This window comes from Eurytemora carolleeae, unplaced genomic scaffold (genome assembly GCF_000591075.1).
Source record: "Eurytemora carolleeae unplaced genomic scaffold, Eaff_2.0 scaffold300, whole genome shotgun sequence".
NCBI classification, from domain to species: domain Eukaryota; kingdom Metazoa; phylum Arthropoda; class Copepoda; order Calanoida; family Temoridae; genus Eurytemora; species Eurytemora carolleeae.
The window spans coordinates 49,420-67,925 of NW_019396225.1; the positions used below are offsets into that span (position 1 = coordinate 49,420).

Genomic DNA, 18,506 nt, shown 5'->3' on the forward strand with positions numbered 1-18,506 from the left:
ATGTCCTTTTTTTGGCAAGAAATTACTTGATTTTCTTTATTGCATTATACGTGACTAATTAATCATTAATATTTATATTTTTAAGGAAATTCATCATGAAGATGTTCGGCAATTTGTAAAAATAAAAATTAAGAGACCTCAGAGCAGTGCTACGGTAACATATCATTCATTCAGTTAACTCAATACGTTCAGAGCTGAACACTTTAGAATTAGATATCCTTAATCCCGATTACTTAATCTGAGTGTCCAATGGACTCACTTTTGATTTTCTTCTTAAACCGTTCTTTCTTGGATATAGTAGAGAAAAATCAAAAACCAGTTTGTAAATTAGAGAGTTCCTCCCATTTCTGAATATAATCTTAAATGGCGCGCAAAATTTCACATTTTTCGGCTTCATATACGCGAATCTGATTGGTTGAATTTTATACACTTTTCAGGATACAAGATTAGATTAGTCTCGATATTAAGAAAAAGAGAAGATCAAGTCTTAATCTCGATATCCACCATTCTAAAGTTTTCAGCTCTGATCATTTTCTGAAAACTATCATAACCATCGAATTGGTATCATATCAATTGGACTAATGATCGATTGAACTAACGTTTCTAACGTTTCTTTGGACTAATAATTATTTGGACTAAATATCAAAATTTTTAAAGTAAATTTGTTCAATTGAAGGAGAAGTTTACTTGAAGTACGAGGTTCTAAATACATTAGAGATTTTATGACTAAACTCAGAGGAGTGAATTAAAAAATAGTTTTTATTTAATTGAAACTGTAATTTAGTATCATTAAAATTTCAATCGGGTAGAAAAGAATGTGTGCATGTAAATACAAACAATAACAAATTTACTTTTAGAGTGAAGATCTGGTTCAAGCCGCATTAGAGCAAACCAACAACCCTAAATTAGCCTTTCAGTAAGTGGAAGCTTCTGACCTTCCCTTTTAAAATTATAAAAGATTTAACAAGAAAATGATTCAGTAAATTTGAAAAATTAATTTAAAAAATTATTTTTTATTTGAGCAAGACTTTTGATAATTCAAATTATCCATTTATTGTCATCGCTTGTCTGCAAAAACGGGTTGCCTGATTGTGCTTGCAATATTTTTAATCTCACACAACCCAGAGCAAAGTTCGTTGAAAGTCAGTATTATAAAGGTTTTCTTCAAAAAGTGTTAATTTCAAAAATCCACCATTGAAAACTCTAAAACCTCAAAAAAATAAAATAAAATTGATTTAACTATGACAATGTAAAAAGCAAACATTTGGATGTAAACCCCCGAAAAATTGAGACTGATTAAAATCACAAAATCGCATGAGAGCCTAGAATATTTACTATTTATCTTCGCCATAGTTTTTATATTTTTGCTGTATAGTACAATTATTTTACTTAGACTTGTAGAGAAGCTAACAAAGAACAAACCTAATGATAGAACAACTAAGAGGGTATGTTCACAAGTCACATTTAGTTAGTAAGTTCAGAAATATTGAAATAGTAACTTTGTCAAAGGATTCGTTTGATTTTCTTATTTTCTATGAATTTATTCGCAGATTTCTACACATTCTTCAAATGTCGTCTTTTCAATAAAAATTTGGGAATAATTCAGAGATTATAGAAACTCATAATTGAATAAGATTACTTATTTTCGACGATACGATTAGTTTTTTTTTCTCAGCCTATTCCTAAACAACTAATTAGTTTACTGTAGAATTTTGTTTACATTTTTTGTCGTCGTTTTATTGTAATTAAAAAAAGCAATTTTGAAAACGTATCCACCCAAAAGTACGATTTTGAACGTCAACTTTGCGCTCAAACTTTGGATTTACAGATCTTCAAAAAATTCTATATATCTCAAATGAATCCTAAAGAGTTTGTCCACAACACTAACTACTACTCAACTACTACTGTTCAACTAACTTACATAGCCGGTCTGTCCCTTTAATAGATAAATTGTAGGTCACGCAATTTTAAGCAGAAAAAGTAACGAAAGTCCCCATTATTATCTTAAAAAAAGATCAATTTTTTCTTTTCTATTTTCATTCTTTAATTAATGTTTATTTTCGTTCAAAAAAAATTTCAAATTAATAAATTTTGCCGTTCGTAAACAGAATCTTCTGGTAATTTTCAAAACCTTGCCGTTAGTTGCTCAACCTTAGACATGATAGGTGAAATCTTGATTATTTATTATTTTATTTCTACAGAAGGTGAGCTGTGCTATGACAAAGAAGAAACTGTTGGAAGAAAAAAAAGGTAAATTTGAAACAAGTTATTGCATTTTTTGACTAAGAACTCATCTTATGAATTTAGTAAATTTTGAAAATACATTGTTTACAAAATGATTTTAAAAAAATCATGCAATATAGCCTTAAACATGTGGTGTGTTAAAATATTCCTCTGAAGAAAACCATAAATCACTTATAGTTGATAATATTTTGATTCAAGAGTCAACTAAATTAAATATGAAAATCTTTTTGATATCGTTTTGCATTAATATTGGAATAAAGATTTTATTTTATTAAAATTTCACTTTCAGCTACCAAAACGTACAAAAATAATTTTTAAAACAAATAAAAAAAAAAAAACGTTAAGTGTGTGAAAGGTACCAATTACAGTATATACAGGAGAGAATGCCGTGGCAGATGTGACAAAGGACCTAGGGATACAAATCCACAGATTAGAGAACCCCACCACTCACTTTCTTAAAGTCAGCGAACACCAATATAATAGTGGAACTAACTATCAAACCTTCTACAGAGAATTTAGAGCTGCCATCGTGGGGAACCTTAAAAAACGAGGACATCGAATACAATACCAAATTAACCATGAACTGGAATCTGATGAAACGGTGTCACCAACCTTCGAGGAAACTATTGTCCTCTGGTGTCTGGAAAAAATTGATCCTCGTCTTCCCTCTCATGTTAATAAAACATTTGGCCATCTAATGACTGGGCATACAACTCTTAAAGACCTCCAAATACAGATCTTTCAACACATTGGTAGCATGATCAGGGATCTTAATGACATTGAAGCTAACAGGGCTACAACATTTAGAATATTTTCTTGATATTCCTTTGAAGACAACGACAAGGTCGGGCTTGCAGCATTCAGAGCATAAACGTTTGCCATTTCACCAATATGGAAACAATTTATACCAAAAACAATCATGCCAGATCTGTCAAATAGTAGGAAGGCCTTCTGCCATTGCTTTTAATTACTCCCAAGCCAACTGCAAGCCAAGAACGCTATATTTGATGTAGCCGCTCTTGAAGACCCAAGAACTATGATCCCATCCCCGTCTCTTACCTACCCTTACCATTGAGATAGGTGCATTTTAAATCAAACTACTAAACGTAGAGCATGAAAAAGATATTATGTCTCACACATCTATTAATATTTTACTTTCAGAGTGAATTTACAAAATGGATAATAGTTGTGTTGGGTGTTATTGGCCTAAATGTCAAGGTATGGTAATGAATCTAAAATAAATTAAACCAATTAAAATCAATCCTGAGGCTATTAAAGTGCTCAATTCTAGAATAATATTCCTTAACCCCCCCTCTCATTAACTCATTTTTTAAACAATTAAATATAATGCAATAAGTTCAAGCCATTGTTTTGTTTAGATTCAGAATTGAGGCCTCGGTCCTATGATAGTTTTTATGATCTTCAGCACCGACAAAGACCAAAGATCTATGATTCTGAACTTGATCTCTCCAACCTTAAATCTCATACAGAAGATCAACCATTAGAAGATTCCCAAAGGAAACAGTTATCAACAGTTTGTCATCTAGAGAGGTTCAAAGTTTATCACGGAGAAAAAAATCATCCTCAAGGTAGTTCTTTTATTTCCTTGTATTTAATCCGAGATTCAAATTTTATTATTAAACATGTGTATTGTGTACAGTTATTAAAATATTGTTAATTTTACTAGCATAGATTTCATAAATACCATTGTGAGTTCTTAATGAATCTTAAACATTTTAGTGCAGTGTAATTTAGAATCTAAGAGTTTAAAAAAATAGATTTAAAATTTCAACCTTGTGTATTTTAGAAAGGAAAGATTGGGAATGCTATCTTGGTTGAATCTAATGGGTGACTGTGATTTAAAACGTAATAAAAGATAAAAAATTCAGGTAGTATGCTCAAGCTCAAGTCACATTCGAAAATTAATTAAACTTTATGTCGATTTATATTAATATTTTTTATCAACTTTATTTGTAATTAGGATGAGTTCGATTTTAGTTTAGGAAGTGCTATAGAAACCAGCCAAACAGAACGAGGTATTTCAGAAACGACAAAAATTCTCTATATTTTTTTTAACTTTCTCTCACGCGTGACACTTCAGCTAGTTCAATTCAAGATGCTAAACCTGCCAAAAAATTTAATACTTTGTAGAATCTGAAGACCCAGTAGAGCCTGTTGATTGGAGAAAGCTACACGCAGCTTGCCAAGGGTAGGATTAAAAATTATCAAAATTAAGATAAGTTACCACTTATACCAATATCGCTCTTTTTTGTGAGCTTAACATTTTTTTAAAGATGTTACTTTAAAGTTGAACATTATTACATCAGTTAAAATAAGCACAAGAATCGAAAGGCTAAAAATCTAGAATTTCTCATATTTTGTTGGTATATATCAAATATATTTATTTCATATTTTAAATCAATACAATGAAGACTACTTACAATTTTTATTTCTAACAGCATAGATACACATTATACATCATACACATGTTTTGTAGCCAAAGGTATATGTCATCTTTTTTTATGGCTGCCTGCGAACTGCAAAATGTACACAGTACTTATTTGTTCATAGTACGTACTTTGTCATGTACATTGTACACAGTATACTATGGATTGTACACACTACACAGTATACTATGGATTGAATATTGTAAGACTTGTTTTAGTCCGCTTTCACAGAGGACACAATATTAAGGTGAACATTTGGCGTCCAGACACGTTTGATTAAACCAAAAAATCATTCTGTATTTTATTTTTACATATTGGCCAATATTGATTTTGGTGAATGTTGTCTAATAATATGTTTACTTTTTAGTATTATAATACCATGAGATCACCAATCACCATGTTCCTCTTAATAGGAATTAGGATACTCTATTGGTATTCCCAAATGTTTACATTGCCTGGCAGTAATTTATTGTAGAATCTTCTGTGTTATATGATGAAAGCTTACATTAAAACTTAAATCCAAAGGTCGTCTTCATTGTATCGATCAAAACACTGACCACTGTTGGAAATGTAGAAATGAGATTTTTATTTTGTCATAATGCATATAAGCATTGTTTAGGTTAAGGTTTGACTTTGTGGACGAAATTTTGGAGTCTTCCTTTACTAGAAGATTGGACCCAGCAGAACAAGGGTATTGGAAAATATTTTAAAAAATGTTCTGTGAAACTTTCTTTATAATTTTTGTTTTGTTTCAGGACCTCTAAACCTTTCATACAATCCATTGATCACAAACAGGTTAGTTCTCATAGTTTTGGATACAAACAAACAACCCAACGGACAAGACAATTATTGATTGTTAAATAGGTCAAGAGACCTGGCCCTAATTTTTCTCTTTTTGCTTACCTAACTGTTGGAAAAAGAGAGATTGTCAAAATTATTCATATCTCTAACCATCGAGTTTTAGCATACAAATAAGCCACAAAAGAAGATAAATAATTCGAAAATTCTTTTTCCGTTTAAAAAATCAGTAAATCTTAAAGAAATATTCATGACCTGGATCCGGATCTATTTTTTTTTCAGTTCGGATCCAGGATCCGGATCTGCATCAAAATCAAATGGATCCTTAGCACTGGTGCTGATAATATATTTATTTACATAAAATCAGGTTCTTTTATCTCGTGTTGAACCTCTTCATCTCTCCCACGCTATGAGACGAAGAGATCATATTTTCCATTGTTACGAATATCTTCTACTCGACAGACTGGAGACAGATACTCCACTCTGGAATAAACTTTGCCAAAGGTAATTTTTCTTGAATCCAAAACTTTTGATTAAGATAGAGATAAATAAACATCCTAAGCTTGTAAATTTATAATTCATTACATTTGTAAATAATAAAATGTGAATAGAGTATTATTATATCATAAAAAATCTTTTTCCCCAAAAGCTTAGAAATCAGCTTTAGTTATGAAGGTTAATCTCGGGAAACATATTGCCCAAAATATGCTGGAGGGAGTGTAAGCCTAATTTCAAGCGACCCTTCATGCGAAGATGGCAATGCTCGATTTTCAAGGGTAACCTTAATCTGATCAATAATGTTTTCCTTACATGAAAAGTGATAAATTCTGATAATTTCTCATTGTATCGTTGTAAATCGGGCATTGCTATCTTTGCATAGAGGGTCACTTAAAACTACGCTGAGAGTCCCTTTAATTCTTAGGTTTGGATACTGTGAGGAGTGCAGAGAAACTAAAGGGATCTGTAGTCAACCTAATCCTCATTCATCACCCAACACTAGGGTAGGACACTGCTGAAAAGGAACAATCATGGTTTCTCTAGTTTTTCTTTGAAATATGCATTATTATCTCAATTTTCAGAAAATGACACCTAGGGAATTTTTAATAAATCCGTTTTTAAGAAATTTCAGAAATCAAGTGCTTTTACAGGAAATCTTTTTAATCGCAAATGGCCTAAACAGCCATAAGACGCTTTGCAGCACAAAATCAAATCCCTAAGTCAACTGCCTGGCAGTCTAAAAACGGCATGAAAAAGTTTTTTTTAATGTCATTTTTATTGATTTCGCTTCAAAAAGTCTCCTTTAAGTCAGTGTTTAGGTAGTCATACAGTTCACATTGGGTCTTGAATTTTTACTATAACATATACCATATAACTGTTAAAGAAAATTTTCAAAATTTGGGGACCCAGCCATTTGCGGGTTCAAAAGTGTTTTTAAAAACACTGAAAAAGCTTGATTTACCCTTGAAACTACAGTTACAGTTGATTTTAGACCTTAAAAAGCGCTTAAAAATGGATTTACTTAAAATTCCCTAGGTGTCATTTTCTGAGACTTGTGATCATAACTCAGCAGTCTGCATATTTATGATTGCCAAAGAAAAATCTAGGTGTTATGACTTCAGGTTCATTTTCAGCAGGATATTAAAGGTATTGTTCACCTTTTTTAAACACACAGAAATATCCGAATGTTTGAAATTTTGATCTGTTTGGTTAAACAGTCGTCAAGGTTTAGCCAAGAACCACTGTGTCCATGTTAATTCACAAACTGATCAATTTTGTAAGCTTTTTCATCATAACGTGATTTGCAGGATATGTTTCAAGCTAGTGCGATCAAACCCGATCTATGGTTTTTAGGCCTTACTCTCAAGGATTCAAGGGTAAGCTTATTTTATTCTGAAAAAAGGTTAAAAAATATTTTTTTGTTTTTGTTTTTTTAGGACAAGCTGATACATTTTATCCGAAGCGAAATGCCGCGCAGAAATTTTGAAGTTTCCTCCACTGTGAGTTACCCATCGTCTTCCTCTGAAATGGTATCGAAAGATTTCCTCGGCCTGGTCAACTCTACCAGCTTCCTCTCAAGCTATCTCTCAGCATTCAACTTCGTCGAACTTAGACTAGGAACCAATCATAATCGTTATTTTTATTTTCTCTCCAATTTGATAATCCACATTCACGAACCACAAACATTTGTTCTAAGAAAGAACAAGAAAGTTTCATAGGTTTTCTTGAGTTTTNTTTTAATTCTTATAAATTCTGAAAATAAATGCACACCGGTACACTGATTGTACACTGTACAATGTACAGGTCGAATGTGTAAGCTGGAACGATTGTACTTGACCCACAACCTCCTCACAAACAGAACTACCCGCAGATCCATCCCGTTCACAATATCATTCTGCAGGTAAACAAGGGAACCCATAAAACTGTAGATAAGGAAGACGATATTATAGGAATCATATGTTTATTTGATTTGTTAAACATAAAACTGTTTTAATAGTTAGTCTGAAAATCATCTTATCATGTAAAATCGGGACTGTGTCTACTGCACAATAGCAGTGTTTCATGTCAATAGACTAGCTGTCCTCTCATTCTACACTTACAGTCTTAAAAATACTCTGATATCGGGTTTTAGAACACTAAAGATGTTTCTCTGATTTAATCAGATGTCAAGTGTGGTTTATATTTTTCGTGTATTTTTATTGGGAATAGCCCAATGTACAAATAATATTTTTTTTTATTTTACGGAATTTAATAGGAATTCGTAGATTGGGCTCAGAACTACGTAAATTGCGATGACATGCATATTTAAAAATTAGTGAACAATTCCTTGTAGGCGATTAGTAGAGGTGTACTTGGATAACAACCAGCTGGATGCTCTGCCCTGTATTCTCTTACGAGTCCCATCTCTGGAGCGGGTGCATAGACATGGAAACCATAATTATTTCAAGGTTATACATCTACAATATTACTAGGAATTCATTAGTTGATTTTAATTTATTTGATTGATTGATTGATTGATTGATTGATTGATTGATTGAATGATTGATTGATTGATTGATTGATTGAATGATTGACTAAGTTTATACTGTTTGATTGATCAAATAAATCAGTCTTCTCGCAACCAAATTTTCTGACTTACCTGCTTTTTGAGCTTTTTTATAGTTACTGGTTTATTTGTTGATTGATTAATTGATTGCTTTTGATCAAGTAAATGTTTACCATATTGATTGATTGCCCGACCAACTGATTTATGAAATACTTAATCTAAATCATGTCTATGTTTTACAAGATTAATTGATTCATCAATTGATTGAATCACTGGTTTATTGGTTGGTTTATTGCTTTTGAACAAGCGCATGTTTAATTATATTAATTGACCGACCAACTTACTGATGAACAACTTTTTTTTTACTTAATTGACTGGTTGATGTAATTGATTGATTGATTGTTTGATTTAGAACACGTTTATGTTCTACCACACTGATATACAAGACCGGATATTGATGATGCCAGGAATGAATTTAAACAAAATGTTTCTGAGGAAGGATTTAAAGGTAGAATAAATCTGATAAACATGTTTTTAACCCTCTATTGTTGTGTTGTGCGCAGGGGCGAATACTGGAATATTCTTAGAAGTTTTTCTCCAATTTCCTTAGCTCTCCCCATTGCTTTCGGAGGGAACAATTTTCCATGTGTGAGCCATAGCTTCAGGTTCAACCCCTGTATCCACCCCTTGATACATTCTAGTACTTTACATGTCTGTATAATACAGAAAGAATTCCATTATAATGTTCTGTGAATAGTTTTTTAAAAAAATAACTTAAGGCACAGTTTTCTGAGGTAAAGGGTATAAATCATTTAAAATAAAGACAAAACTTCTTTCGTTAGGGAAGTGATCCCCCCCCCCCCTAATATTTTTAATAATCCCTGAAAATAGAGACCGACTGGATTTTAAATAAACTTGAGAAATGTTTAGAATTTGGCAGCAGGCGCAGTTCTATCATCTCGTGTGGATTTCTACAATAATCCTACAGTTCCACCAGGAGTTAAGGAATACCTCTCTCTCAAAGCAAACAATGCAGAGGTAAGTGGAGTTAAATCCTACAGTTCCACCAGGAGTTAAGGAATACCTCTCTCTCAAAGCAAACAATGCAGAGGTAAGTGGAGTTAAATCCTACAGTTCCACCAGGAGTTAAGGAATACCTCTCTCTCAAAGCAAACAATGCAGAGGTAATTGAAGTTAAAAAATTCAACGTAATAATTAAGGGTTCTTATTCACAATTATTTCCTTCAAATCTAAAAAAAAGATTTTCTTCTTTTTTTAACAGAAAATTTGGCCCGATTCGGCTTTTTTAGTGAGCATTAGACATGTAAAACTGTAAAACCAGAAAACTGTGAACAAATGTAGATGTGCTATCACTGATAAATGTAAATGTAAATGTATTATCTGAAAAATAGTATTTTCAGTTTTTTATCAGTTTTGTTTCTTTATGAATGGAACCATAGACGAAAAGTAAAAGTAAAAGATTGGCATGTTCGATTCACATTGGTTACATGTCTGCAGGACAGGATACTTCAACTGTATGTAGGTTGAATGTTATTAATAAAGATAATGAGAATGATCAAGGAGGAATGAGATCTCCATGTTTTTAACTTTTAAATATAATATTTTCAATTTTGGTTTCTCTTCGATAAACTGACTAACGGAATTCTGCTTCGGAAACAATTGTAAGATTTAAAAACTTTTCAAGGTAAAAAAAACTAGATATTTTCCACATTTTGGATCTGAAAAGGGTTCCAAGGGCACCGTTGTGAATCCGACATGTCCCTCGTAAACTCATTTAAAATTGGTTCGCTTAATATTGCGTTGCAAAGTCCCTTTTATAAACCATCTACTTTATTATTTGTAGTTATGCGACCAGTGTAGTCGTGTATTGACCAGCTCAAGTCCCAGCTACCGTGTTTTTACCTTCAAGAATCCATACCTAGGGAACACATGTGTTCCTTTCCAGCACACAGCGTGCACGCTCCTTTGCGCGGAGGATATAGAAATACCTGCGCGTAGGGAACAGATGAATTCGGCGCGTCAACAAGACTTGGAATATGAACAGTAAGTGTATAATTATGAATAATAATATCGTAAACAACCCAGACACTTTTTTATAGTTTTTATTTATGTTAGTGCCAGACTAACCGACATGGTTTGTGTTACTAAAACTGAAAAGGTTTTGGACTTTAAAAAGGCACCACACAAATACTGTGAACTTGTAAAGGTTCTAATATTTCAACTATATTCTGTAAAAGTTTGCTTAATACCATTTTTACCCTTTGAAAAAATAAAAGGAAGAAAGGGAAAGTTTGATTTAGTCCATTTTTTTTGCATATATCTACTCTCATGGTTTGATTGGGAAAATGAAGGAAAAGGAAGTGGTCTATAGGGATAAAAAATAAAATATTTACTTATTTCTAGATACATGCAGCAGTCGATGCAGGATATGCATCAAGAGCGAGGAATTCTAGGTTAGTAATTTTCACTTTTAACCAATTATTAATTTAGTTATTCCTTAACTATAGAGAACATTCTAGCTGAAGCAATATATATAAAGTAGTATGACCGATAACCTATGACCGATTTGCCTCAAATTTGTATTGGGGTACTCAGGAAAACCAGGGAAATGTTCTTAGCATGGTCTTAAGATTGTAAGTTGAGTGGGTCGACTTTTAAAGCTAATTTCGTAATTTATGACCAAGAGCCGGTAAACGGCGGGAGTAAATATGAGTAACCTGGGCTATACCCAGTATACAACATGCATTTATTATAAAATGTTAATAAATAAATGAATTATAAAAGTACCATTGAATACATGAGTTTGAAAATACCAATGCATACGTGAATTTATAAAAGTACCAATGAATACATGAATTTATAAAAGTATACCCATTACCCAATTAGATACATGAATTTATAAAGGTACCAAAGAATATTATGTTTATTATAAGGATCAAGATCTGACACCCTCCGATCAAAAACTTCAAGGTAATTAACTAATTGTATATATGTGTTGTTGCATAAGTTCCATGTTTTATTGCTGGATGTCTCTGTATTACAATGATCCAGTTTTTGTCATACTATGGCAATTAACAGAGGGGTCATGCTTAGAGAGAGAAAAACGATTAAAAAATTTGCGGAGGGTCCATTGAGAAATAACTCCGATAGTCCCTTAAAGCATGGATAATTTATTTCACAAACAAAAGTTTTATTTCACCATAGACAAAAGAACTAACAATTGATAAAATGTTTTTTTTTTAATTGGACATGAAAAGTCAAGTTTTGTCATCCTTTATCTATAGTAAATTTTTATACGTTTTACCCAAAAACCCTCCCTTGGCTCCAGACCTAGCCTCGTCTCCTCGGTCTCTAGAACCAGTTTAGCCAGCCTCGGACCTCGACCTCCGAATACTAATTGTAAAATATTCTAGATTTTTACATCTTACGCGATAAAAAAAACCTTTCTCTCCACATTCAAAAGAATCTAAAAATCTCTGCTTACGATATATGATTTGCTCTTTTTATACAAAGTTGAATGAAATATTATATTTGTTTGTTTAATTTGTTAAACATTTATTTTTTAAAGATGTGATATTTTAACTAGTCTTTGAAGTCAGGCATTTTGGATTTCAAATCTTTTTTCATCTTTCCACAAATTTGTATTTTTGTTTTTATAATGTTACTTATATATGTATTTTATCTGAATTGACCATCTGAATTAAAGTTTAAAAAAATATTATTTCAGATTTCTGATTTTCACAGAATTGAAAAAAAGTACCGAGTGTAGCTGTTAACTATTCTACCTATTCTATAACCAGGGATGAATATATTTTGATATATTAAATTTTGCGAGAAAGAGGGGGGTCAAAAAAGCTGAAGTCTTCAAACAGGGGCATATAATTTTGAAGATTTACACCCCCTCCCTGTCTCGTGTGGGGGGGGGGGTTGACTTTTGATGCCATGGAGAAGAAAAAAAAATAACATAAAAAGACAAGTTTCCTTTCTTTCCTCTTTAAAGATCTTTCGTTTTCTCCTATTCAGAGAAAATAAAACCCTAACATCTGAGGGAAGGTGTGATTGATTTGTCATGAAAATATTAACCTTAGTCTCCTAAATCTTGATTTTAAAAAATATATCCCGCCGTAGAAGAATGGTCTAACAATGAACCAGCAGCAGCAGGGATCAGAACTAGTTCTGTTTGAGCTCCTTCATCTAGAACTTGTTTCTCAGGTCAATATTATCTTCAATTGTACCGTACATGCCTATTATTAACACCTGCTCTGTACACTGTACAGTGTTCATGGTTAAGGTGGGCCCTGTACGGCCCGATCGTCTAAAGGTGCATTAAATATTGGCGTGTTATTTCTTTGTGAATGGGGCTTGACTGTTTGTGAGTTGGCATTTTCTTGTCCCAACACTTTTGTTTTCATATTTTTGATATTATTTAGGCCGTTCAGGGTACAGGATTTGACGTCGAAGGTTTAGAAAAGATAGGATATAGTGCAGGTAATCGTAATATTTAGTTTTAGGAGGTCTTAATCAACTTTTTTTATTGTTCAATTTCAGCTTTAAATGAAACATTAAAGAAATTAAATTTCGAAGTATCATATTATTCTCGGTTTATTTTTATTAAAAAAATTCTTTGTTAACTTAAGGTTACCGCCTTGTGGAGAAATTGGCGAGAGACGGTCCTAAGTTCAAGGTTAGTTTTTAATTATTTTTAATGCCAAGATGGGGTTGTTAGTTCTTTTTTTTTCCATAACAATAAAGACAACCTTGCTAACATTTAGTCTCCAACATGCCGACGTCGAAAATCAAAAGTCGAGGATTATTTACCGGACATCTTCGCTATCGGAACTATAGTCGGTTTAAATGGTTCCTGGGATAATTGAATAATAAACATTTGTTATACATTTTTTAGGACGAATTAGATCTTCTGAAGTTTATCTGTAAAGATTTTTGGGGAGCAGTGTTCAGAAAGCAGATTGATAATCTCAGAACAAATCATCAAGGTTTGAAAACAAGATAATTATCTCGTTTTAGTTTGATTAAGTTAAGGATGATAAGTCCTTTTTATCCTCCACGTGACCTAAAATATTTGTATTCTAGGAGTGTACGTACTGCAGGACAACTGTTTCCGGTTTCTTGGCCGCATATCCGCAGATAGGCAGTACCTCGAGGCCAGTCCTAAGGTAGATACTTTGAAGCTTGACCGAGGTAGTGCATGGTTAAACACAAAAGTAGAGACTTCAGAGACGACTTCACAGAATTTATATTGACTGTTTATTTAAGATTCTCTGCAACTTTAAAATTGTTTTGTTCTTTGAAAAATCACTTAATAATTAATAAGGCAGTTGGACTTACTTTAACCTTGGGATTGTCGTAGTTTTAGAGTTTCAAGTTGGCTTTACAGTCTCATTCTTTCTGGGTAACCCAGTACCTCGAGGAAACTCCTAATGTAGTACAGTACCTAAAGTAAAATCTTATAATTTGAAGAAATATAGGTTTTTAACAGTGGTCCTTTAATTCTGATAGTAAGTACTTTTTTTTCTTAATGCCATTAAAATAATGGAAGACAATTATTTTATGTATGGCCTTACTAATGAGGGGAGGACGTCCAGTCACAACAATTTTTCATCCGAGCCATATTCTCCTCATTTTCTCGTCTGAGCCACCTCGAAATCCTAGTCCGTTTTTAAGTGTAAAAAAATAATATTGGAAGGACGAGGATTTCTAGTTGTCTTAGACGAGAAAATGAGGAGAATGTGGCTCGGACTAGAAATGGTTATAGCTAGCCTTCATCCCCTCAAGTACTAATTTAGGCAGAGTGAGTTTCAGGTAACCTAGGAGTACCTTCAGTAGTTACTGCTGAGATAACTACACTTCCTGCCTATGGTTTCAGGTAACCTAGGAGCACCTTCAGTAGTTATTGCTCAGATAACTACACTTCCTGCCTGTAGGTTTCAGGTAACCTAGGAGTACCTTCAGTAGTTACTGCTGAGATAAATGCACTTCCTGCCTGTAAGTTTAAGGTAACCTAGGAGTACCATCAGTAGTTACTGCTGAGATAACTACACTTCCTGTCTGTAGGTTTCAGGTAATCTAGAAGTACCTTCTGTAGCTACTGCCAAGATAAGTACACTTCCTGTCTTTAGGTTTGAGGTAATCTAGAAGTACCTTCTGTAGTTACTGCCAAGTTAAGTACACTTCCTGTCTGTAGGTTTCAGGTAATCTAGTAGTACCCTCTGTAGTACTGCCAAGTTACGTACACTTCCTGTCTTTAGGTTTCAGGTAATCTAGAGCTACCCTCTGTAGTTACTGCCAAGTTAAGTACACTTCCTGTCTATAGGTTTCAGGTGATCTAGTAGTACCCTCTGTAGGTACTGCCAAGATATGTACACTTCCTGTCTGTATGTTTCAGGTAATCTAGAAGTACCCTCTGTAGTTACTGCCGAGATAAGTACACTTCCTGTCTGTAGGTTTCAGGTAATCTAGAAGTACCCTCTGTAGTTACTGCCGAGATAGTACACTTCCTGTCTGTAGGTTTCAGGTGTACAAACATTGTCCAATTTTTGTACGACTCGACCTCAATCTAGGAAACTTTCTTTTTAAATCTGTAAAACACTCGAGTGGCTTGAAACCTTAATAGCTCATAGTTAAGGTAAACACTAAAACAGTGAGGCAAATTTTGTCTGCATAAATAGTCTAGACTGGTATTTCAGGTTCAAGTTCAGCGAAGTTGATTTCAAGATGGCGACTAAATCAGGTTCCTCCCGAATCATGGACCAGGATGCGCGTCGAGTTCTTGATTCTGCTGCGCGGCAAAGACGCGCACGTAAAGCGCTGGAGAGCCTGGAGAAGGATAATAACCACGAGGACCCTCATGCGGATCTTGTTATGAGTAAAAAAGCGCTAAGTCTATTTCAGGTTATAACTTGTTAAATGATTGTTAAATAGTAAGTAATGGATAACATTTTTTTCTGAAAAAAAGCATTTTTTATTGAATTAAATTGTGACGTCAAATGCTTGTAGGAGGATTCACCTGAGAAGAGACCTAAACGGAAAACAAGAACAACAGAATATTACAAGCAAAGGTTCAGGTAAAAACTTTGTTTCACAGTAACATGTGATAAATATGAAGGTGTAAAATTATAATGACCTGTAAGCATTAGCATTATAAGTCATACTACAGTTAATCTCATTTAGAAGAATACAAAATAAAATTTATTATATGTAAGTGACAAGTGTACACTAAATAATGTGCTGAAAAAAAATAATATGATCAGGAAGAATCTGGATCAACTGCTGGATGAGGAGGCAGGATATGATGATGATTATATTGGATATCTAGCTGCTCAGGTCAGTATACACTTTTAATATTTGGTTTTCTCTGAATGTAAAAGAGTTGAATAAAAGCAATTTTTAGCAGAATACAGTTTTATCAAAAGCTTTTTAAAAATTAGAATATAACAATTTGAAGTATAAGAATTAAAACAATGCCGGACGAAAAAGAGTGTGGTCGGACGAAATAAAGGTGAATTTTGACGTCATTTGGGGTCGGATGAAAAAATGGTGTTGTGTGCCTTCCCTCCCTCACTGTGCTGTACTGTAGGTTCCTAGCTCCTCTGTACCTCCCCGGTCTCTGTGCGCTGTTTGTGGATTTCCCTCAGGATATACTTGTGTTACTTGTGGGACTAAATACTGTACAATCAGGTTTAGTATTTCACACCATTTTTATTCATATTCTTGATTGGCTTTAAATTTTACAATTGAGATACAATTTTTTGTCTGATATCATTCATTTAGAACATTTAGTATTTGATGCTGGTATCAATTATACAATCTGAATATACAGGGTTGCCTGTAAAGGATTAGACTTCAAAGACGAATAAATATTCGTTTATTTTAATATGACATTTCCTATGTTAATTTAAGTAGTCTGTCATAAATATAGTCTTTATATGACCTTTTTAAGTTTCCGTAAAGTTGACGTCTCATACTTTGTGGTCCTAGCTATACTAGTCCTAACTAGCATAAACTTTTTAAAGTCGTCTATTAAGTCTTTATATTAGGAATGTATAATGAAGCTTTGGGCTATTTAACTTGCAATATTAAAGTCATAGCCATGGCAAATTAAAAAATCTGTAGTTCTGCAGTGCTAATAAAAAATATCAAAATATCATAAATGCAATGACTGCAGCCTATGAATTTTAAAATGATAGAATGCTTGTCAAACGATCCCTGAATATTCCAGATTTAAAATAATGTTTTTTTTTAGATGTTTAGACACTCATCAAGAAACACGATGTCTGAAATGGACTGCATGAAATCTTATCTTCTGATTTACTTTAAACGATTTGTTAATGTACCATTTTCATCGTATTTTTTCAGTAATAACAAGAACATAAAAGTGGCATGATTATCGTCTACATTTCTTCGTATTAAAAATGCAAAAAAATGCGATATGCCTGATTAAAGAGAGAACGAAGACAACCGTTTAGTTTTGATAATGAATTAATTAATCATGTTAATTTGGAGGTCTCTTCAGGAATAAAAAATACTATTTTAACTCTTGAAATAAATGATAGTAGTGATGTGTTAGTAAGAATCATGAATTCTCGAGAACAAAGGTTTGACTTTTAACTTACGAGAACAATTTCTTTTAATCAATATCATCTTCCCATTGTCATCCCCGCCCTTTGTCATTTCATTTGAAAGATAAACATATTCAGACTTTAAAAAATAAAAAGCAGAGTTTGAAATATGATAATTAGGAACAAACTTTAATAGATTTAATGTTGGATACGTTTTGAGATTGTTTTTTTATTATTAAATATTGACGACAAAATATGTAACCCAATTCTACAGTAAACTAATGAGGTGTTATGGAACAGGTTGAGAAAATAAAAATTAAGTAATCTTTTTCAATTCTGAGTTTTCCCAAAGATTTTCTGGAATTTTTATTGTAACTGGGCATCTTCTATTTAAATTGTGAACATGTTCTTTTTGTTAACATTTTAAAACAAAGAAGAAAAAAATTTTGCGGATTTTTTTTTAAAAATGTGGTTTTCAAGAATTTAATTTTTTTAATTTTAATTTAATAAAAAACCTTTAACACACATTTTTTTAATTTTCATCATTCCTAAACCTTCCCTGTGGTCACGTGATGTCCCACAAAAAATTTGGGCCCGATCGTTTCAGCCGTTTTGACGTTTATTGGATACAAACATACAGACAAGCCAAATTTATATATACTAGAAATTCAAGGCGCTTCGCGCCCTTCTTTTTTTAGGGCGCTTCGCGCCCATCTTCTATTTAAATTGTGAACATGTTATTATATTTTTAATAATCCCTGAAAATAGAGACCAACTGGATTTTAAATAATCAAGAGAAATGTTTAGAATTTGGCAGCAGGTGCAGTTCTATCATCTCGTGTGGATTTCTACAATAATCCTACAGTTCCACCAGGAGTTAAGGAATACCTCTCTCTCAAAGCAAACAATGCAGAGGTAATTGGAGTTAAATCCTACAGTTCAACCAGAAGTTAAGAAATACCTCTCTCTCAAAGCAAGCAATGCAGAGGTAAGTGGAGTTAAATCCTACAGTTCCACTAGGAGTTAAGGATTACCTCTCTCTCAAAGCAAACAATGCAGAGGTAATTGGGAGTTAAATCCTATAGTTCCACCAGGAGTTAAGGAATATCTCTCTGTCAAAGCAAACAATGCAGAGGTAATTGGAGTTAAATCCTACAGTTCAACCAGGAGTTAAGGAATACCTCTCTGTCAAAGCAAACAATGCAGAGGTAATTGGAGTTAAATCCTACAGTTCCACCAGGAGTTAAGGAATACCTCTTTCTCAAAGCAAACAATGCAGAGGTAATTGGAGTTAAATCCTACAGTTCCACCAGGAGTTAAGGAATACCTCTCTCTTAAAGTTAACAATGTAGAGGTAATTGGAGTTAAATCCTACAG

At 33.0% G+C, this 18,506-nt stretch overlaps 5 protein-coding genes across 7 annotated transcripts; all 5 read left to right on the forward strand.

Moving 5' to 3' along the window:
- Positions 1–63: 63 nt before the first annotated feature.
- LOC111698655 (uncharacterized) lies at positions 64–3,406 on the forward strand. The gene is made up of 5 exons (XM_023469046.1): positions 64–154; positions 858–916; positions 1,394–1,445; positions 2,202–2,250; positions 2,622–3,406. The coding sequence occupies exons 4-5, from the start codon at positions 2,217–2,219 to the stop codon at positions 3,062–3,064; spliced, it is 477 nt and encodes a 158-aa protein (XP_023324814.1). The 5' UTR covers positions 64–154; positions 858–916; positions 1,394–1,445; positions 2,202–2,216; the 3' UTR covers positions 3,065–3,406.
- Positions 3,407–3,419: 13 nt separating this feature from the next.
- Positions 3,420–7,705, forward strand: LOC111698673 (uncharacterized). The gene is made up of 10 exons (XM_023469071.1): positions 3,420–3,462; positions 3,624–3,802; positions 4,226–4,280; positions 4,396–4,453; positions 5,311–5,382; positions 5,447–5,486; positions 5,857–5,993; positions 6,412–6,490; positions 7,295–7,363; positions 7,424–7,705. Exons 1-10 carry the CDS (start codon positions 3,420–3,422, stop codon positions 7,703–7,705), a joined length of 1,014 nt encoding a protein of 337 aa, XP_023324839.1.
- A 66-nt stretch (positions 7,706–7,771) lies between these two features.
- Positions 7,772–11,835, forward strand: LOC111698656 (uncharacterized). Its single transcript, XM_023469047.1, has 7 exons — positions 7,772–7,887; positions 8,320–8,434; positions 8,945–9,040; positions 9,463–9,570; positions 10,397–10,596; positions 10,957–11,006; positions 11,487–11,835. Exons 1-7 carry the CDS (start codon positions 7,796–7,798, stop codon positions 11,525–11,527), a joined length of 702 nt encoding a protein of 233 aa, XP_023324815.1. The 5' UTR covers positions 7,772–7,795; the 3' UTR covers positions 11,528–11,835.
- Positions 11,836–12,252: 417 nt separating this feature from the next.
- LOC111698658 (trafficking protein particle complex subunit 6B) lies at positions 12,253–13,829 on the forward strand. The gene is made up of 6 exons (XM_023469052.1): positions 12,253–12,353; positions 12,682–12,765; positions 12,984–13,041; positions 13,191–13,237; positions 13,457–13,547; positions 13,645–13,829. The coding sequence occupies exons 2-6, from the start codon at positions 12,697–12,699 to the stop codon at positions 13,812–13,814; spliced, it is 435 nt and encodes a 144-aa protein (XP_023324820.1). The 5' UTR covers positions 12,253–12,353; positions 12,682–12,696; the 3' UTR covers positions 13,815–13,829.
- A 592-nt stretch (positions 13,830–14,421) lies between these two features.
- On the forward strand, positions 14,422–17,104 carry LOC111698657 (zinc finger HIT domain-containing protein 1). Of its 3 annotated transcripts, none has more exons than XM_023469050.1 (6): positions 14,422–14,502; positions 15,258–15,462; positions 15,568–15,635; positions 15,822–15,894; positions 16,148–16,248; positions 16,814–17,104. In XM_023469050.1, the coding sequence occupies exons 2-6, from the start codon at positions 15,286–15,288 to the stop codon at positions 16,860–16,862; spliced, it is 468 nt and encodes a 155-aa protein (XP_023324818.1). In that variant the 5' UTR covers positions 14,422–14,502; positions 15,258–15,285; the 3' UTR covers positions 16,863–17,104. The 3 variants fall into 3 exon arrangements, with proteins under 3 accessions (XP_023324818.1, XP_023324816.1, XP_023324819.1); XM_023469048.1 differs by lacking the exon at positions 14,422–14,502 and adding an exon at positions 14,547–14,632; XM_023469051.1 differs by lacking the exon at positions 14,422–14,502 and adding an exon at positions 14,953–15,021.
- The last annotated feature ends 1,402 nt before the right edge of the window (positions 17,105–18,506 follow it).